The 21,998-nt window shown below is 44.5% G+C and overlaps 2 protein-coding genes and 1 pseudogene across 2 annotated transcripts; all 3 read right to left on the bottom strand.

Moving 5' to 3' along the window:
• Window positions 1-1,661: 1,661 nt before the first annotated feature.
• LOC123403534 lies at window positions 1,662-3,066 on the bottom strand. Its single transcript, XM_045097464.1, has 2 exons — window positions 2,606-3,066; window positions 1,662-2,490 (listed from the first exon to the last, which is right to left on the bottom strand). The coding sequence occupies exons 1-2, from the start codon at window positions 2,952-2,954 to the stop codon at window positions 1,955-1,957; spliced, it is 885 nt and encodes a 294-aa protein (XP_044953399.1). The 5' UTR covers window positions 2,955-3,066; the 3' UTR covers window positions 1,662-1,954.
• Window positions 3,067-5,448: 2,382 nt separating this feature from the next.
• LOC123402502 (protein-tyrosine-phosphatase IBR5-like) lies at window positions 5,449-9,736 on the bottom strand. The gene is made up of 5 exons (XM_045096423.1): window positions 9,372-9,736; window positions 7,312-7,411; window positions 6,774-6,831; window positions 6,571-6,677; window positions 5,449-6,000 (listed from the first exon to the last, which is right to left on the bottom strand). The coding sequence occupies exons 1-5, from the start codon at window positions 9,609-9,611 to the stop codon at window positions 5,681-5,683; spliced, it is 825 nt and encodes a 274-aa protein (XP_044952358.1). The 5' UTR covers window positions 9,612-9,736; the 3' UTR covers window positions 5,449-5,680.
• A 425-nt stretch (window positions 9,737-10,161) lies between these two features.
• On the bottom strand, window positions 10,162-11,128 carry LOC123405636 (annotated as a pseudogene).
• Between the last annotated feature and the right edge of the window lie 10,870 nt (window positions 11,129-21,998).

Below are 21,998 nucleotides of genomic sequence, written 5' to 3'. Positions count from 1 at the left end.
TGCGGTCGTGACTTGATTGTTGTTCCTAGTCCAAAACAAGTGTAATTTAGTTTTGCCTCTCGTAGTCTATGTCTTATTTATTCACATACTATTAAAGAGGATGCTGCCGTTTACTTAGCCGCAAGTGCGACACTCCTCTTATAGGGATGAGATCCTCCTATAGTGCATATGACAAGTGGAGTCGGGTCCTCGCGATAGCGACAATATTGTATACTTTAGATTTTTAGAGGATCCCAAACCCCTTCAAGAAGGTAGTCTTTGTGTATTTGAGTTGAACAGAAGACAGTCTTTGGACCATGCACATTACTTCCTCTGTTTCTAAATATAAGTTTTTTTAAAGGTTTCATTAAAAAATTATATATGAATGTATATAGACATATTTTAGAGTGTAGATTCACTCAGTTTGCTCCGTATGCAGTCCCCTAGTAAAATCTCTAAAAAGACTTATATTAAGGAATGAAGGGAGTACAACAGATCTGCATGACTGTATGCAGTGCTACATGGCAAAACACCGAGCAGACAAGATAAATATTGATTTGGTTTCCATGTTCTACTTTTTAGAAGAACCACACATGCTTCAGTGCTACCCCCTAATCAGACAGGACAGAAGACAGTCTTTGGACGATCGTGCCCCTCTTTTCGAATTGTTTTTGAGAGATCTGCATGAACCATTCAATTGTACTATCTAGGTGATTCCTTGGTTACGACCTACCAAGCTGCTACTAACTTGTAGTGGAGGCTAGTTTGATTTTCTGTAGTCAAAATCTGAGCTTTCTCGAGTTATTCAATGATGCCTCGACGTAATTACTCGAATAGTACTCAAGATCCTCTTTTTCCAATTATCTAATATATCGTTTAAAGAAAACATGTTATTTTATAAATTTACAACTTTTATGATCTCTTCCCGAACCAAACATGAATCTTTTGATTCATTTGACTCTCACGCTCCTTTTTCCTTCTTAGTTTGCTATAGCTATTTCCATATTCTTTTAAAGTAATGAGCCTATCCTCTATGTGTGGTGGAGATATGACTCAGTTTCGTGGGACTAGACCAATTGTGTTAATGAAAGCCACATTTATAGTCTAGTTGTATGCTGAGAGTGTTATTATACCAACCAGTAACGGATCTAGTCCAATGGATCAGGATGGTCCAATAGTAGAACTGTTTATAGCAAAAACCATCATAATATTTTTTAACTTTTTTTCTATAATATAAAGCCATTGAAAAAAATCAGGATGGGTCATGGCCCATCCTGTCCACCCTCTACCTACGCCTCTCATACCAACTCACAACTTACAAGTGTGCCAATAATCTCAACAGGGCTAAAAGAACCAATATATTTTCACGGGTCAAATTAATTCATCCTGCCATTACGCTACCAGGCACACATAGCGCATGTTGGCATTTAGTGATATACTCCCTCCGTTACTATTTACTCGAAGTAGTATAAGATTTGTGTCAAGTCAAACTTTATAAAATTTGACCAAATTTATATTAAAAATGTCAACATCTACAATTCCAAGTACATATATATGTAAGTCTACTTCATAAAGAATGAAATGATATAGATTTGATGTTTTGAATGTTAATAGTTTTTCTATAAGTTTGATCAAAATAAAGATACTCTGATTTTAAACAAAAAATATAAACTTACTGAAAAGAAACGAAGGGAGTACTTGCATTTTATTCAGATAAATTCGATCGGATATGTGCCTTACAATTGATTATTTTTCACTGGTCAGATAAACCTCCCAAAACATACACTTCCACGCAACCCCTGACCAGCAAGAACCCTACAGCCTACAGGCCATCCACAAGAGAAGAAGATACGTATACAAAAATAAAGGAATTGCCATAGTTGGCAAGCCCAAGAGGCCAAAAAATAAAAAACAAACAGTCGTCTCATCCGATCGTATCATCGGACGCGTCGTCAGTGCGTGCACCAGCGGCGTGTCACAATCCTCTGAACATGAGCGGCCTCGTGCTCCCGAACGCCATCTCCCTGCGGCCCATCTCCATCCCGCAATGCTTCCGGCCGCCGGACGCCGGCACGCTGCGGCGCAGGCGAGCTTCGGCCGCTGCAGTGCTGCTCGCCCCTCCCTCCCACGGCGTCTCCGACGGCGCGGCCACGGCCAAGGCCACGGGCGCCGCTCGCTTGTACTTGCCGGACCACTTGGCCTGCACGTACCGCGCGCGCCTCCATGGCGGCACGTGCATGCCCGCGCCTCGGATGGACTCCGCCGCCGCCGCGCACATTGCCGCGGCGACCTCCTTGAACGTCTCCGGCGTCGCCACGAGAACCGCGGGGAGGGCGAGGAGGAGCTGCTGGTACTCTGCGCTGGGCCTCGCAGTCTCGAACTCGGCGGCGATGTTGACCTCGACGATGTACCGCGACGTCAACGTGCCCGCTGCGATCACCACGTCCACGTACTCGTGGCTGCCCGCCGCCGGCACGCTGCTGCTTCTTTCCCACGACGATCTGCAGACGCCTGCGTCCAATGATCACGAAAACAAAAATATCAATCTGTGTTGCTCAACACTCTTCTGTTCGAGAGGAATCTATACAACGCACTCTGAAATCTCCAAGCAAGGCGGGGCACTCACCGGCATCGAACCCTCTCGCACGGAGCCTGTCGGCGACGTGCTTCCTGACCCCTTCACCGCCAGCGACGTTCGGCCCCGCACCCACGGCGGCGCGGATCCGCGCCGCTCGCAGCGCGTCAGCCCACGTGGTAGCGGGCCGCGGCGCCACAGCTTCCTTGGTGACGGCGTCCTCGCCGTATCCGTTGTAGAACTCGTCCACCAGCTCCACCAGGCCGTCGTCGTCGTGGGCGTCCTCGTGTCCGGCGGCGGACGGCGTGGTGCCGCCGAAGAACGGGCCGCGCAGCCGCGCCCTCGCCGCCTCGTCCAGCGCCGCCGTGGCCTTCTTGTACGACGTCGGCGAGGACTCCATGATCGGCGGCTCCGGTGGTTGCTGTGAAGTCGGAATAAGGATGGAGATTGGGCTCGCCGCCGCTCGTGCGTTGGCCACCAGTTTTCCAAAGCAGTTGCAGGATTTTGGAGTAGCGTGTATCTGGCAAGGGGGCGGGCCGTTTCTATATATGTTTCGGGTAGGTGCGTCTAGATTCGTTGTGCGCGGTTTGCACGTCCAGGTTCAGTGAATCTGGCGCGTATGGTAGCCGTGCTTGCGCTGGGCATTCTCAGGGTCGCCGCATCGGGGTTTGCTTACCTCATGGAAGCTTCAGTGGAAAGGGATGCTAGTGGTGGAGTGGCTTAAGGTCCATTGGTGCGTCCAGATACATTACATGCTACTGCTATGTTTTTAGCAGGGCTTAAGGTCCACTGAGTGATATTTAGAAGGTTTCCGCGGAAACAATGTAAATTCGCTAAAATATGGACATGATTCCAGAGTTCCTGGTATCTGGGATGCAAAGTACTAACAACATATCCTTATTCAGATGGTCTCTTTACCAGTTCGAAATGTGCTTGGTGCGTCTAGATTCATGCTAGTTAGTTCAGACTTGAGAGACGGCATTGAGCTGAACTCACGGCGTGTCGCCCGTGAGTGCGGAAGGAAAACGACGTCAGTTTTCCCAGGAACTGGTATGCAATTTTTAATTTCTACTTCCTTAGTTATTAAATATAAGTTTTTTAAGAGATTTCACTACAACGGAGCAAAATGAATAAATTTACACTCTAAAATATATCAGTATGCATCCGTATGTAGTCCATAGTGAAATTTCTTAAAAGACTTATACTTCCTCCATTCCTAAATACAGTCTTTTAAATATTTTACTAAGAGACTACATCCAACGCAAAATGAGTAAATCTATACTCTAAAATACGTCTATATACATCTGTATGTAGTCTTTTAGTGAAACCGTTAAAAAGATTTATACTCCCTCCGTTCCTAAATATAAGTCTTTTAAGAGATTTTACTAAGGTCTTGTTTGGTGCGCAGGGTTTGAGGAGGTTTGTAGGGGATTATCCTTGAGGGGATCAAAAACCCCGCGATTATCCAACGCAAAATGAGTGAATCTATATTTTAAAGTATGTCTATATGCATCTGTATGTAGTTCTCTAGTAAAACCTTTAAAAAAACTTATACGTATTTAGAAACGGATGAAGTATTCGTATTTAGGAACGGAGGGAGTACTATTTAAGAACAGAGGAAATACAAAGATTGTCTAATAATCGGTTGATCGACTTTAACATATGGCCTTTGCCTTATCCGGAAAAAGAAGTTGGAAAACTGAAGATCCTGCTGATATCAAATTAAATACTCCACCAAGTTGCACAATGAACGGTTGCTTCCTTGCCCAGGCAACGCTTTGGTCCCTGAAATTAAAGAGTAACTCGACAGCTTTTGGTGAAGGCAAAGGGGCAATAACCGCGATGGACAGATACGGGGGTTATGATTCCCGTGGGCACCGGACGTCAGTGGAATCCGCGTATAAAGATGTTCGCAGCACGGCCACGGATCCTGTGGAACAACCCTTTAGCAGTCGCCACCTCAAGAAACATGAGCCACCAACCACAACCACCCCGAATGCACCCCAAGTCATGCAGGTAAGAGCAAGTACAATTAAGCTGAATCAGCTGGCTTTAAAGAATAAACTAATATATTTTTGTTTAGTTAGAGAAAAAAGAAGAGAAAAGAGAAAGGAGCAAGAAAATAAGGTACAGTCAGCAGGCTGTGAGGATTAAAATACTATATTTTTTTTGAGTTGGATGAGAGAGAAAGGAAGCAGACTCTTCGTGAAGAGCCAGCTCTAGCACGTGCTCCTAGGTGCTTTGTGAGAATGAATGATGGACCATATATGATAAAAGTAGTACTTTTTTCTAGCTAACTATTGTACGAGCTAGCTATAAGATAGACTATAAGACTCTTATAGCCAGCAGTTGGCTATACTATTAACCATGCTCTAAAAACAAGTACAATAGAGCTGGGTCAGCTGGCTATAAAGAATAAAGTAGTATATTTTTGCTTAGTTGGAGGAGAGAGAAGAGGAGAGAGAAGGTAAGCGGGCTCTTAGTTAAGAGTCAGCTCTAGCACGTGCTCCTAGGCACTTTGTGAGAATGAAAGGTGGGTCATATAATAAATAAATAGTACACTCTTCTAACCAACTATTGTACATGTTAGCTATAAGATTGGCTATAGGTGACATGGCATGAGCTTACAGCCGGCTCTACTATTGTACTTGCTCTAAGCGGGCTCTTAGCTAAGAATCAGCTCTAGCACGTGCTCCTAGGCATTTTATGAATATGAAATGTAGACCACATAATAAAAAAGTAGTATACTTTTGCAATGAACTATTGTACATGTTGACTATAAGATGGGTTATAAATGACATGGTAATGACTTATAGCCAACAGCTGGCTATACTATTGTACTTGCTCTAACAGAAATACTGTACAAGCCACCAACCACAGGTCCACAGCCATAGTGAACTGCCAAGTGCCAAGTGTACTGCCATATAAGTAAGATATAACCCCAAATGTTTTCCGGGACCATTTCTCAATCTGTTGAAAGCTAAACATCCAATGACATACTATTCGATAGACCTACGAGTAACATGCATCCGTTCCAAGTGAAAGCTAAACATGCAGTGACACATTTGATAGGCCTAAGACTAACATGCATCTGTCCCAAGTGATATGCGACATGTTAAAGCCATCTTAAGAGCTGTCCATCTGGTTATCCGTCGAAGCTGGGGTGACTGCGCCATTATTGATCCCTGCGGCAGGGCCGACTCCGGCTCCCATTGAACCCTCGGCTCCAAAGGTGAAGTTACTGGGAACATTGTTTGGGCCGGCCCGCTCAAAAATGGATGGCACAGGAGTCTGGTTGAACGCAGGCACTTGGATGTCACCTGATGGTTGTGGGAAACCAAATCCAAGTGAAGGAAATGACTCGGTTAGAACCGTGGTCTGAGCTGGCGAGCCAGCGCTGGGTCCAAAGAGCTTCTGTTCATACTCAACAAGCTGACACTGAGAAGCTGTTCATAAAAGAGTTACAGTTAGCTTATGATAACAGATTTGGATTGCCCGTCAATCCATACAGTTTGAAAATACAAGAAAAAAGTTTTTGGCTGTAGTTGCTCAACTAAGTAACAGATGACTAACTTGATCGTACTGTACTTTGTTAGGAAACAATGGCAAGGAGTTGATGAAAATATAGCTAAGTTTATTGTTGGAAACGTGATTAATCTGCATAACAGGTTATCCATAGCCTCCCCGGTGTCTTGCAATGAGAAAACTAACTAACAATGCATTTATTAATCTAGCTACTTCAAACATTTGATGCATTCAAATGACAACACATACCCTGTACTTGTAACTAAGAGGCTGGTCGAGTTTATCTCACTACACCAATTTCCATCATACATTCAGTTGACAACACATATGTTGATTGACTAAAAAGAATGGTCAAATTTATCTTACCACATCATTTTCATTATGTATAAGTAGCCGCTGTTATCATTCAAACAAAATTATGAATGGTTGGTTGGCACATTTTTAAATACACGAGAGGGATACTTGCTTACTAGACAAGGATATACAGTTACCTTCTGTTATTTGGACCTGTGGCCGTCGATCTTTTACCCACTGGAGAGACGGTGCAAGTCTCCACCCTCTAGACTTCATCAAGAAGGCTGTTACCACAGCAGCTGACCTAAAAAATGTGTTCCAGGGAAGTATTCACCAATCAGTGATATGTCCGGATAGTAATCATCAATCAATCACAATAGTGCTAACTACAAGCAATCACCTGTTTTTCCCAGACATGCAATGGACAAGAACACGTGATTGCTCTCTTTCACATTGCTCTGCAATTGGGGAGAAGGACGAGATGACACAAAACATCTTCATAGGCAGTATGAGCGCAAGGAAATCTCCTAGTTTGGTGCTGGAGGAAAAATGCATGCTGTTCCTATATGGTACTCCATTTGTTCAATAATAAAGATGAAGAGCACGACGGAGAGTGGAGTGCATTCAACAGGTCGAAGGACTAAGAGACTGAGTAGAGCTAGTTAAATAGCAGAGTAGAATCTAAACTTCTTTCTCGACAAACATAAAAAAAAAGGCAGCAAGGCTTCAAAAGTCATGTTTAAATAATTATGGGAAGACCAAGCTACTAAAAAAATAAGGACTGAGAATATGCAGCATTTTAGGACTAAAATGTAAGAAATATATGTTGGAACAAAATAAAGCAACAATGTCAGGGTTACAGGGTAAAATAAAGGAAAGCAGTAGACAACATCCAATCTATTCCAGAACAAAATGCTGAAAGCATAACATGACAATACCTAGATACTGAGTAGCACCATCAAAATCCAATGTTTTATCATCTTGGAGGCAGTGATAAGTGAATGAATTCCGGTAAAGATTATGGCAATCCGGCACAGTCTGTTAAACAGTACCACTGTGAGTAACCTTCAACTTAAAATGAAGCATGGAAACAAACTGAAGATAATGCCAGCATGCTAACTTTTGAATGAATAGCAAAGGACAGGTACACTACTATATACCAATAACTGCAATATTGATTTCCACAGTTTATGACAAGAATGTATTAAAGTGAGGATAGCTACACAAGAACTACTTAGGCACAGCAACTTCGTTCATGGTTTTTCCTCTTCCACATCTCTCCCCGTTTCCTATTTGCAGGATGAATAGTGGATGGTAGAAAACTTATTTGTAAGGTGTAAAAAGTACAAAAACATACAGCCAATTCTAAAATAAATAGAAGCAGAGAAAAGCAATATGACTGTCAGGCCTGCAGCCTTGCAGGAGAAATTAACCTTATAGAAAAAATAACCAGCAAAAATTATTGATGAGCAAATCATCCATATAACAACAATATTCATTATGTAATTCAAACAAGAGTTTGTTGTCCAGCTGACCTATTTGTCATGACAAGCTTAAAGCAAAAGTACGATTGTGGATTTGAAGCAAACCATCCTAGTCATCCAATCTTATCTACTACTCCCTCCGTTCCTAAATATAAGTCTTTTAAGCGATTTTACTAGATGTCTACATACGGAGCAAAGTGATTGAATGTACACTCTAAAGTATGTCTATATACATCCGTATGTAGTCCACTAGTGAAATCTCTACAAAGACTTATATTTAGGAACGGAGGGAGTATTAAAAACAAAATGCGGCGTGGACCAATCGGAAGCAAGACCAAAATGCGGCGTGCATGCGGCGGGGACCACGGATGGAGCAAGACCACCATGCGGCGTGCACCAATCGGAAGCAAGGAAAAGACATGGCGTGGGGGACCGGCTGGGAAGAAACAAGCCCCCCAGCCCAAAACTGGCCCTGGGGAGGCCAAAGGGCTGGAGATGCCCTAAGGCCACTAGTCTCACCAGAGCACAGCGCATGGCACAAGCAAATACAACATAGAGGCTTCGCCTAAGCACTGATGGAATGCAACCAGCCACTACCAGCCATGAGACACTGTTCTACTTTTCAATATCATAACATGAATTGTGCGATCTTGAGTGCTTTCCTATTCTTTTGCTAATTTCAGTTAGCTGAGGAGCACCTGAAGTGCCAAAATATGGGTATCATATGTCATTCCTCGAATTTCAGTGGTCAACTATGTACCCCTGATTCCAATCAATGAAAATATCAGTGAGCAGCACCTTTTTCCCGTATAATTTGCAATCAAGTGCTACACTCTTAAAAGAAATTCCATTCCGGTCTTCCTATTTGATATATGGTTCAAAGAAGCCACTCATGCTATTTGCTTTCCTTTGCACCTAAGGAAGCTTTCTATTTCAAATAGCGTCAATACTCCTGCACATTAAGCATTACCTTTTCTGGGAAAATAATAATTATGTTATAAATTCATCATAACTATCTTTCAAAGCAAATTCATTGCACCGCTTAATAAAATGAAAGCAGTACCCATAGTACAATCAAAACCTACCAAAATAACCTTTGAGGCAAGTGTAATGATGATAAATTAACTACTGAAGAAGTATGTCATAACTCATAAGTACCCACGATCACAACCCCTTGTACCATTGTGCAATACTCGCATCAAAATCCAAACCATCCTTCCTGCACAATATGTACGAGCAATGGAGCTGGGCCAATGGTAGTAGGAGCAGTGGACAATATTGTCGCCTCCTCCACATCTAATCAGCACGCTAGGCAAACTTACAACCCTCGCATCACGCTTGAAGCAACCCTACCAAGTGACCAAACCCTGGATCAAAACCCCCCACAGAAACGAATGTCGCGCAAAGAGGCATCGCGGATCCATGCCACGACACTTCTCCGACCTCACGGCGCGGAGACGATCGAAAACCGAGGAGGAACGGGGGTCGGGAGAGGAGGGGGGCACATTACGCACGTTGAGGATGTGAGTGATGTTGAGCGTCCTGAGGACCTCGGAGCGGGAGGCGTTGTCGTAGCTGCCGAGGAAGAGGAAGCCCTTGAGCACCTCGGAGGGGAAGGCGGAGTCGACCCTCGCCGGGGCCACCGCGTCCGCCGCGGCGGGCCTGTGGCCGCAGACCCCGCATATCTCCCCTTCCTCGCACTTGTGGTAGTGCCCGCAGACCCCGCACGGGTTCTCCCTCTCGCGCTTCCTCATCTCCTTCCGGCCGTCGGCCGCCGCGCCGCGACGCGCCGCTCGATCTGCGGGAGGGAGGCTGTGGTGGGATCGCCGCGGCGGCGTGGGTGCTCTGTTTGCCCTTGTTGGGACTTGGGAGGAAGCGAAGCGGAGCAGGGGGGCGGTAGGCGATGCGATTTTATTTGGGACTGTCTATTTTACATCCGGATGAAAACAAATTCGCTTTCAGCCACATTTTTTCACCAGTTACAGAATGACAAGTGTACTCCTATCCCCTGTCCTCTGTTTGTTTCCATTCATCCCGCTTCTAACGCAACAACATGATCTTGTCTACACTCTAACTTTTTCCAACCCAAACAGAAAGCAGCAAAAAGAAGAAAAGCACCCAACGTTACAGCCAAGCTTTCTTATGCCCACTAAGCTAAAGCTAACAAAGGGAGTAAATGACCAAAATGAAATGACAAAATACACACTGAAAAAATACTAAAATTACACATAAGTGCAATATCCACTGAAAAATTTACAATATGTAATTAGGGAGGAATCTCCTCTTGCCTAAACTGCCGTGCGGTTATACCCGCACGGGCGCCTCTTCCCTTGTAACAGTCGCGTCCTCCCGGAACCGACGCCTCTCCAGAGAGTCGGGACTCTCCAGGAGATATATATACTTCCTGTAATCATCAATGATAGCAATGAAATCAGTTTGATTTGAAACACGTTATCAGCACTTGCGCTACCAGAGAGAGCGAAAGCAAACAGAGAAGGAGAGAAGGGAAGGGGAACTTGCCGCCGGTGAGATGCCAGGCCTCGTCTCCTTTTTCCTTCGCCTCATCCGTGAGGATGGTCGCCGCTACCGCCTCATAGCCCGTCGCCGCCATGGAGTAGGTGGACTCCGGCACTTCCGTCGCAGGATGCAAGCCATCCGTCGCTTCGGCTGCGATGCCGCTGGACGTGGTTACCATGGCACTCGAAGGGATGCGCGTGGAGGTTACTACGCCTCTGGAAGCGGCCTCCACGCCGCCGGATGCGCCCACCGCGGTGCTCCTCGCGCCCGTGGCCCTACGCCGATGGGGGTCGACCCCTCGCTAGTGGCCGGCCCGAGCGCCCCTGCGGTGCACGGGGATGCAGCCGCGCCTGCCCCGCCCCCTGGATCTCCGCCTCCACCACCTCCTCCACCGACGGCTTGGATGGCGCCGCCGACGCCCACGCCGGCCGCCGGCCCGAGCCGTGGCCCTCCTGGCTACGTGCCCGTCCCGATGCGTGCCTTTGCGGACGAGGAGGCCGCGCTCGGCTTCGTCTCTGCGCCCACCGGCGCATCCGGCATCATCCACCTCGGAATAGGGATGGAAGGCGCTGACGCCTCTGCCACGCCACTGCAGGACATGGTCGCGGGCTCGAACGGCATCGCGGAGCGACGCTTCGGCCGCCTCTTCGGGCGTGCCCTGGCGAGCCTCGACCGCCGTCCTGGTCGCCGCCCCGGCTCGTGGGCTCCGGCGAGCCTTGGATTCGCCGCCGCCCCGCCTCAGGCTGGTCGCCATGTCCCCGCTGACGTGGTCGTCGTCTCTTCGGAGGAGGGGGCCGCTTCGTCCGCGTTAGGCCGGTGATGGCGTGCAGGCGCTGGGGGTGTGCAACGGCTTGGTCTCTGTCAGCCGCACCGTGCAGGAGGTGGAGATCGAGAAGTGGTCTGGAGGCTGGCGTCGTGCGGGTCGTGCACTTATCCACAACCGCTCCACCCTCTTGTGCGGTGCAGGCGGGCTGGGCTCTGCCGGCTGTGCAAGCCCAGGCCAAGGCTGTGTAGCCTCGGGCTAGCCCTCGTGGCTGTGTTTTTTTTTCTTCTCTTTTCTTATTTAAGTACTAGTTAGTACTAGTCACGTATTTCTATATGAGTAGACTAGTATTGTTTAGTCTCTAATGTGATTACTTACATTTAGTCCAGTTCTAGACTTATTTTAGTTAGAACTTGTGTGATTATTAGTATATTTATATTATGTAATGACTCAATAATATAAATAAATTATTGGATTTCATCCGAAAGTATGACATGTTTCATGTGTTTACCACATATTTCATTGAACATGTTTTTTGCGATTGAGATCCGCTTCTCTCGCGTGTCAAACTTGCAAATTTTTTGTATATTTTCTCCCTTATTGTATTTGGAATCACAAGGTGATGAGTTGGGATCTACTGCTCCCTCTTACTATAAGGTCTACGTTTTGTCAATCTTGACATGCGATTACCTTCAACGTGTATTCCTTATATCTAAATTGTAGCATACACAAGGTAATGGCCATGCAGTCCATTACTGTGAGACCTAAGTGATCTTCAATGTGTTATGTTCACACAATTGAGGTTGAGAATTTTTCAAGTTTACACTTGAGTATCGAATTTTTGCATTCTTATTACACAACCATGATGGTTTTAATTTACCGCCCGTAAATTAATTATCTCTGGTTCCCCATGTAGGCAAAGATGACTGCCAAAGAATTTGAGGAGCTTGCCCTCAATGGCCACAATTACCCTACATGGGCTATGGACATCAAGATCAGTCTTGCGTCCCGTGGGATAGCGCGTGCAATCCAGCCCCCGGAGACTCCTCTCCCGGCTGGAGCCACGCCGCTGACAAAACAGCAGAATTATGCTGCCTTATTCATCATAAGGCACCATATTCATCCAGATCTCAAGTCTGAGTATTTACAGGAGGAATCTCCTAGTACTCTGTTTCTGGCCCTCAAAACGAGGTATGAACAGCAGAAGGCAGTAGTCCTGACAGAAGCACTCCATGATTGGACTCATCTCCGCCTTCAGGATTTCAAGTCCATTGGTGAGTACAATCATGCTGCTCATAAGATATGTTCCCAAGTGCGCTTCTGTGAGAAGGAACCTACTGAGGGGGAGAAGGTAGAAAAACTTTGTCTACCATGCTCCCTTCAGACAGGATACTCCAACAACAATACCGTGCTCGCAACTACATTGTCTATTCCGAGCTTATTCACATGTTACTTCAGGCTGAAAAGCATGATGAGCTACTCGCTAAGAATGGCTCTCAGTGCCCAGTTGGGGCACAACCTTTACCTGAAGTTCATCTGAATGTCGCGAATAGACAGAAGTTTAATGGTACCTTTCGAGGTAAACATTCCAATTCTAAGCACAAGCACAAGCGCAATGGGAACAGAAAATTCAGAAACATGGGCAAAGGAAAAGGCACTACAAAGCCAAAGTTTGATAAATCTAAACTTTGCAATAAGTGTGGATGCTACTCGCATTCTACTGAAAAGTGCTCAATGCCCAAGCATCTGGTCATGCTGTACCAACAATCTCTGGGACGCAAAGCACCTCAAGGGAAAAGGTTTGAAGCCAACTTCAACCTTCATCCACATGGCAAAAATGAAGCTGGTACTTCACACGATGTTCCTCCTGGACCAAGCAACGCCAAGATTCCTTATCCACTTGAGGACCCTGCTGAAATGGAGGCCATGTTACTTTAGTACACCTCAAAAGATGTGTTTGGCGACTTTGACTAGTCCCTCGACCTCCTTAGTGATCTACTTAATTATGTCCATTTGTGATGATTGTAATAAGAACATAAGTTTGTTGTTGTCTTTGTATTATATTGTATCAGCACATTTGATATAATAAGATTGTATTCTATGTATTAATATAAGGTTTTCTTATTGAAAATTCGTTCGTTTTTATATAGTTTTTCTACGGGGACAATCCGATGGAAGAGGAATTATGCCTTGTGGACAGTGGTACCACAAACTCCATACTGAGGGAGATAAAATATTTCCAAACTCTGAAAAAGATGAATGGAGATATTCTAACTATCGTTGGACGCGATACCGTGATTGTTGGTACTGGACGTGCCATATTCACCCTCCCAAGTGGTACACAAGTGACGATAGAGGATGCTCTATTGTATCCCGACTCATCACGTACCCTGATCAGTTATCGAGATATCCGTAAGAATGGTTTTCATATTGAAACCCATGAAGACAACAAAGAGGAGTATTTACTCTTTACTAAAAATCACGGATATGGCAAAAAGGTACATGAGAAAATTCCTTCTCTATCGTCTGGTTTGTACTATACGTACATCAAACCCGTGGAACATGTTGCATACAAAGTAATTTTTCAGAATGTTGATGCATTCCAAACCTGGCATGATCGCCTGGGCCATCCCGGAATTGGGATGATGAGAAAAATTACTAGCAATTCCATTGGTCATAATTTGCTTGAGTCAAAATTTCCTCAATCTTCTGATTTTGTGTGCACATCTTGTGCCACGGGAAAACTAATTTTGAGGCCCTCGCATCTCAAAATACAAGCTGAACCACTTTAGTTCCTTGAACGTATTCAAGGAGACATTTGTGGTCCCATTCAGCCATTATCTGGACCTTTCCGGTATTTCATGGTTCTAATTGACGCATCTACACGATGGTCACATGTGTGTCTTCTATCCACACGAAACCATGCATTTGCCAAGATAACGAGGCAAGTCATTAAGTTGCAAGCCCATTATCCTGAAAGTCGAATTAAGACAATTCGAATGGACAATGCTGCAGAATTCTCCTCACGTGCTTTCAATGATTATTGCATGGCTTTGGGGATTGAAGTTCAGCACTCTGTTCCATATGTCCATACACAAAATGGTTTGGCTGAAGCATTAATTAAGAGGATTAAACTCATTGCAAGACCTTTGTTGACGAATTGCAACTTGCCAACCTCTTGTTGGGGTCACGCTGTTTTTCACCCTGCTGACTTGATCCAATTGAGGCCAACTGCATATCACAGTTCTTCCCCTGTGGAATTGGTACGTGGAAATCCTCCTAGCATTTCCCATCTGCGTAAGTTCGGATGTGCTGCATACATCCCGATCTCACCACCACAGCGAACATCCATGGGCCCACACAGAAAGTTGGGATCTATGTGGGGTACAAATCGTCGTCGATTATCAAGTACCTGGAACCCCTAACTAGGGATCTGTTCACAGCCCGTCACGCTGATTGCATATTTAATGAGGAAAAAATTTCGGCATTAGGGGGAGATTTCAAGTACCAGAAAGAATGCCCGGAAATCGATTGGAATGCTCATGCCATTTCATCCTCTGATCCACGTACCCATGAGACTGAACTTCAAGTTCGGAAGATCATTAATTTGCAACATCTTGCAAATAATCTGCCAGATTCATTTACTGATATGAAAGGTGTTACAAAATCCTTAAATCCGGCCAGAAACGCGCCAGAAAGAGTGGAGGTACCAATAAAAGCCACTCAACTCCCTGTTCCTAAAAAGAGGGGGAGTAGTATGGCCTCTGACCTGGAGCTAGCTTCTAGCAAGCAGCAAAGGAAATCGAGGAGAAAATCCTCGGAGTCAGTAAATGCAGGTCAACTCAACGTTGACAAACACCTAATGGGTAGTTCACACCCAGTGGAAGGGCAACCTCCACAACCCAGCTCCAGTGTAAACAAACTGGCTGGAACATCGGAACACCCAGGCTCAACCGTATTGGGAAATCACGAAGAGTCTCTAGGGGTGTAGGAAATTTCCATCAACTATGTTGATTCTGGAGAATCATTTGACCGTAAGACTACGACTGTCGACATATATTTTGCTGAAAAGATTGCAGATACCCTTCTCACTGATCATGATCCAAGGTCTATCGTCGAGTGCCAAAGGCGCTCCGACTGGCCTAAATGGAAGGATGCAATCCAAGCAGAAATTGCCTCGCTTAACAAAAGAAAGGTATTCACTGAAGCAATACCTACACCTCCCAATGTTTTTCCTGTGGGATTCAAATGGGTTTTCCTCCGGAAACGGAATGAGAACAATGAGGTGGTGAGATATAAAGCAAGGCTCGTAGCACAAGGTTTTACGCAGAAACCCGACATTGATTTCAATGAGACATACTCTCCAGTAATGAGTGGAACCACTTTCCGTTATCTTATATCTATGGCAGTACAAAATCGTCTATCCATGCAGTTGATGGACGTCGTGACCGCATATCTTTACGAGTCACTAGATTCTGACATATATATGAAGGTTCCTGACGGGATCTCTGTCCCGAATAACAGTGCAAAACGCAACATGTATTGTGTAAAGCTGAATAAGTCATTGTATGGCTTAAAACAGTCGGGACAGATGTGGTACAACCGACTAAGTGAGTTCCTTCTTCAGAAAGGTTACTCCAATAGTGATGATTGCCCATGTGTCTTCATCAAGAAGTCCTCTACAGGATTTTGCATCATCTCTGTGTATGTTGATGATCTCAACATTATCGGCAGTGCACCAGACATTGATGAAGCACGCAATCACCTAAAGATGGAATTTGAGATGAAGGATTTGGGTAAAACCAAATTTTGCTTAGGTATTCAACTTGAGCACCTTCCCTCAGGAATCATGGTACACCAAGCTGCCTATATCCAAAAAATATTGCAGAAATTTAATATGGACAAATCCTATCCATCTAAAACTCCTGTGGTGGTTTGAGCTCTAGACATAGAGAAAGATCCATTCAGACCGAGGGATGATGGAGAAGAGGTGTTGGGACCTGAAGTTCCATATCTCAGTGCTGTTGGAGCGCTTATGTATCTTGCAAATTGCACAAGACGTGATATTGCATTTGCAGTGAATCTACTTGCTAGACACAGCGCAGCTCCCACCAAACGTCATTGGTCTGGAGTGAAGAATACCTTTCGATATCTCCAAGGCACAAAGGATCTAGGCCTATTTTTCCAGCTTCAGAGCAATCTGGACTCTAATATGATTGGGTATGCAGATGCCGGTTATTTGTCTGATACCCATAATGCCAGATCTCATACCGGTTTTGTGTTCCTACATGGTGGTACAGCTATATCATGGAAGTCTTCAAAACAGACTCTAGTGGCTACATCTACCAATCATTTTGAAATAATTTCATTATTTGAAGCATCATGTGAATGTGTATGGCTTCGCAGAATGATAAACCACATACAACAGTCATGTGGAATTGGTTCAATTGAATCACCCACCATTATCTATGAGGATAATGTGGCTTGTGTTGCACAGATGCAAACAGGATACATCAAGAGCAATATCACTAAGCATATTTCTCCTAAATGGTTTTTCCCTCACAATCTTCAGAAAAGCGGGGAAATAAGCATTCTGCAAGTTAAATCATGCGACAACCTTGCTGATTTATTTACTAAGTCTCTACCAAACTCAACATTCGAGAAATATGTTCATGGAATTGGTATGCGACGACTTAGAGACTTGCAGGCAACAGGGGGAGTCTCTTCTTGAGATATCTTTGTTCAATAACATCACATTATGCTATTTTTGTGAAGTTTATGTTTCAGGTTCTCATCAAGTTTTCATGAAGAACTTTTTTGAAGGAAAATCTTTACAAGATGATAGCTGAAGAATCTTTTCAAGATAATAGCCCTACGTGGATGATCGTGAGACGACTCTACATGGTCAAGCGTAGATTAGGGGGAGTATTATGATTAATTACAATATGTAATTAGGGAGGAATCTCCTCTTGCCTAAACCGCCGTGCGGTTACACCCGCACAGGCGCCTCTTCCCTTGTAACAGTCACGTCCTCCCGGAACCGACACCTCTCCACAGAGTCGGGACTCTCCAGGAGATATATATATACTTCCTGTAATCATCAATGATAGCAATGAAATCAGTTTGATTTGAAACACTATTCATCCCGCTTCTAACCAGAGCAACAACATGATCTTAACGGGTCTACACTCTAACTTTTTCCAACCCAAACAGAAAGCAGCAAAAAGAAGTAAAGCACCCAACGTTACAACCAAGCTTTCTTATGCCCACTAAGCTAAAGCTAACTAAGGGAGGAAATGACCAAAATGAAATGACAAAATACACACCGAAAAAAAACTAAAATTACACTTAAGTGCAATATCCACTGAAAAATGCATTGTCGAAGTCATTATGTCCACTAAGAATTATAATGTAAAATGCACTGTAAAAGTCCTTATGTCCACTAAGAATTACAATGTAAAATGCACTAAATTTACACTGTAAAATCTACTCAATTTACATTAAGATTTACACTATAAATACCGCTAAAAATACACTAACAATCAAAATAATTTATACTAAATAATTACACTAAGCATCATAGTGGAAATCCACTGCGAAAAACAATGTAAATCTAGTAGGATTTACAGTGTAAATCCACTTAAAATTACACTGTAAATCTACTTAGAATTACACTGAAAACCCACAAAGAAAAAACATTGTAAATCCAGTAGGAATTACAGTGTAAATCGACTAAGAAACTGCACTGTAAACACACTAGCAACATGAACTTGAACGGGTCAACACCAGAGAGGGCAATTTCTCCATTATGTGGGAGACAAATCTAGCTCGAGATGCAGAAAAAACATAGGTAAACACCCATCCTCTTATGCATTCACCCCTCCAAGATCTCTCTCCTACCTCATGACATATTAAATAAAAACAAGCTCCCAATAATTAATGTGTAAAAATCACTAAAATGCACAGTAATTGCACTAAAAATACACTGTAATTTCACTAAAAGTACATTGTAATTCCACTAAAAATGCCATTTGCAAATACAGAGCAAAAATCCACTAAAAGTATACTGTAAACCCATTAAGAATTACAGTGTAAATTCCACTACTAATTACAGTGTAAAAATCACTAAAAATATACAGTAATTTCCCTGAAGTACACTGTAATTCCACTAAAAGTACACTATAATTCCACTAAAAATACATTGCAATTTCACTAAAAGTACACTGTAATTCCACTAAAAATGCCACTTGCAAATACAGAGCAATAATCCACTAAAATTATACTGTAAACCCATTAAGAATTACAGTGTAAATTCCACTAATAATTACAGTGTAAAAATCACTAAAAATATACAGTAATTCCACTGAAAGTATACTGTATTTCCACTAAAAATACATTATAGTTCCACTAAAAACACACAAAAGAATTACGCTGCAATTCCACTGAGAAAGTATTAAATTTATCACCAAAGAAGCGTCACCAGAGAGGGCCATTCCTCCATGATCTAGGACACAAACATGGATGGACAAGCAGAAACAAATCACATGTAAACACCCCCCTCCTGTGCATTCATCACCTCATGTCGTCTCTCGTCTCTCGTCTCTCTCCTGCCCGAACAAATCTGGAAGAAAGAACATACCTGTAGTGGATTATTACATAGGCTAAGTTAAGCACAAAATCTACACACATCGTAAATAAGAACATAATCACACAAAAGCTTGAACCAGGAGAAATCCTAGGAACAACTAGGACATGGTCGCTTGAACTAGTAGTCTATGATCACAGGGAAACTAAAAACTAGATGCCCAGATCATAGATTTCTGAATTTGCAGAAATAAACACACTACAGGGATCAAAACATGCTCAGGAAGCTAGCTATTCCATTTTAGGAAAAACTAGTTAAAAGCATACAAGGGGGAGGATTGCTCCAGTTGAGAGAAAATATGACTGTTTTCACAAACTTTGGAAACTGAAAAGCCAAACATGGTTAAGAAACTTTGGAAGTGTAAACTACTATGATCTGATGCTTGCTTACACTGAATATTGATAGGCATTAACACAAGCACTAAAAATAGAAATTAACAGAAAAAGGACAAACACAATAAGGCTAAACACATTCACACTAGAAGACACTCACACTAGTAGCAACAAACAAAAGAATCAATAAAACTGATAACATATTTATAGTTCAGAACTAAAAGGACAAATTTGTGAATGTTATAAACCTACTGCAAAATTACTCTGCATTTATTTACAATTCAGAACTGAATACTTGTTTGCATTAATAGATAATTTACTCAAACTATTGAGGATAGATGCCTACAATCGACCCAAATGCAATGACATGTAGCATCAAAGGACAAGCAATGTACCTCAATGAAGATGAAGTTGATTTCCTTAACATATGGTTTTCTAATAGCAGAAAACAATACCAAAAACAAAACAAAAAACATTATCAAAAACATGCTTTCTCTAACTAGTTTGTTGACAAATAACAGAGTGGGTCATACTCTTTTACTGAGCTACTTCAGGCGCAAATGATGCACAAGGTATAGTTGCATTGGAAAAAAAAGAAAATCATAGAACACTAAAATGGAGAAAATCTACCAACAGTAGTCATCGGCTAATGATATTCAGTTTAATGTAGTGTCATGGAAAAAGGGGGAAATTCGGAGTAGATCACTATAACTTACACATACCTGAAGTTACAAGCCAATGGAACAAAACATTCAAAAATTCCAGTGTAAGATAGACTAATACAATGCTGAAACTACAGTCCAAATCATAGTTACTTAGCTGGAAATATTGAGTCCACATCACTGTCCAATTAACTCAAAGTTACTGTCCAGATCACAAACCTAAACAATAGAAATGCTGAAAATTGCAATCCAAATCATTGTTACTTAACTGAAAAAGTTCAGGCCACATCACTTCCAATTCATTAACAGTTATAGTCTAAATCACTAACCGATACCACTAAAACTTACAGTCCAAAATCATTGCTACTAAACTGACAAACAAAATAAACATCACAAGACTTAACCCATCAAAAGGGCCAACATTTGTATCCCACACATCTACATGAAGACACATACCACATGATGGGGTTATAGTCCTAGGGTAGGGTCATAGACCTGCCCTATAGGTCCTACCCAAGGGCTACCCCTCCCAAAGGACAAGGGCCCTAGTCAGTTCCGACTGAATTAAGGAATCCCCATCATCTAGTCGGTAGCAGATCCTCGATGACGTCGAGTCGGAGAGTAACATTCGGAGCGTATCTAGCTGACCGACTCGATACCACTCGGTACACCGTGACCCCTGTGGGGGGAAACGGTCGTACGTTTCCAGGTGCATTTATTAGCATTTAGGTCGTCCGTTACCTGTAACGTACACATTCAATCGCCACTACTCCGCCCCTGAATCAGAACCGTTGTGGAGGGCAGCGCACTCTATATAAGCCACCCTCCCCCACTGGTAAAGGGGTTAGCAAATCATTGTATTCCATATTCCACTCGACAACAAGCTTCGAGAGCACTGAGACGTAGGGCTGTTACCTCCACCGCAGAGGGGCCTGAACTCATACAACCTCGCCGTAGCTAGGACTCTGCCCATCTCATTCGTACCCTACACATCTACTGTCAGGCTTATACCCACGACAGTTGGCGCCCACCGTGGGGCAGGCGTCTAAGCGACTTCCGACGAGTTTGCGACTACTTCCTTTCGTCATGTCGATCGGTGGAGATTCGAGCATGGGTCACCAGATCTTCTTCGGCGCCCTCTCCTTCACCGTCGACGATTCGGCGTGGCTTCAGGAGGCACCTCTCTACGTCGAGGCGCTTCCCCGTCGTGGGGCCACGCACTTCCGTGCCGGCGCCCGCGACATTCTTCTTCTCCAACAATCGGCTCCGTTGTCGACCTGCACCTCCGTCATGCGCCGCAACAAGCGATCCCGCCGTCCGCGTCTCCAACGTTGGGTGCAGCATGCCCGAGCGCGTCAGATCGCGTCTTCTCAAGTGGCAGTTCTGGAGTCTGTGGTGGTTGCCCCGCGTTCCCAGCGCTCGGGCTCAGTTCCGACTGAGTTTCCTTCCGAGTACGCGGGTCGCGGGCCTGCAACAGAAGTACACATGGCCAACTTCCATGAATATCCCCGTCAAGCTGGTCGAAGCGAGCGCGAGGTCGGTGAAGCATCCGGTGCACGCCGTCCACCTCGCCGTTCTGCCAGTCGACACACTCGGCGGAGCAACGTGGAGTTGTTCCGCACGCCCCTCCTCAACTTGGTTACGGCTGCCAAGATAGCCGATTCCCTCCAGCCGACTGATTCGGAGGCAGGAAGGGGGATTGAGCAGATCCGAGCCCTGTTGCACACGGCGCAGCAGCAGAATTCGGCGGTCTCCCAGTCGCACAACCGGATCTACAATAGTTCCGTCCACGCAATCACGCACCGGTCGGTTCACAGCCCTGGATCCCATCAGCGCCACAGGGGAGGCAGTCGTTCCATGATTCATGAAGATCGCCGCCGCTCACGCACCCCTCCGCGGGGTGGGCCCTATGGGTCCCGACATCATGATGATCGGCATTCAGTCGACGACACTTACGACCCAAGACCCGACGCAAGAGGACGTATCGCCCAGCGAAGAGTCGACACAGGTCGAGCCCACCGTGATGGTCACGATATGGACCGTCCGAGTGGAAGCAGGGCCATCGTGTCTGGTCCCGAGTGTTTTAGTCGAGCCATCCGCTCGGCTGACATCCCGCCCAACTTCCGATTGGCAGCGGGAATCAGTAAGTTTACAGGAGAGTCCAAGCCAGAAACATGGCTTTATGACTACCGAGTGGCAGTCCAGATCGGAGGAGGGGACGA

The sequence above is a fragment of the Hordeum vulgare genome, chromosome 6H (assembly GCF_904849725.1).
Source record: "Hordeum vulgare subsp. vulgare chromosome 6H, MorexV3_pseudomolecules_assembly, whole genome shotgun sequence".
NCBI classification, from domain to species: Eukaryota; Viridiplantae; Streptophyta; class Magnoliopsida; order Poales; family Poaceae; genus Hordeum; species Hordeum vulgare.
Note: the sequence above shows the minus strand (reverse complement) of the source record. Positions and strands in the feature narration are given on the sequence as shown.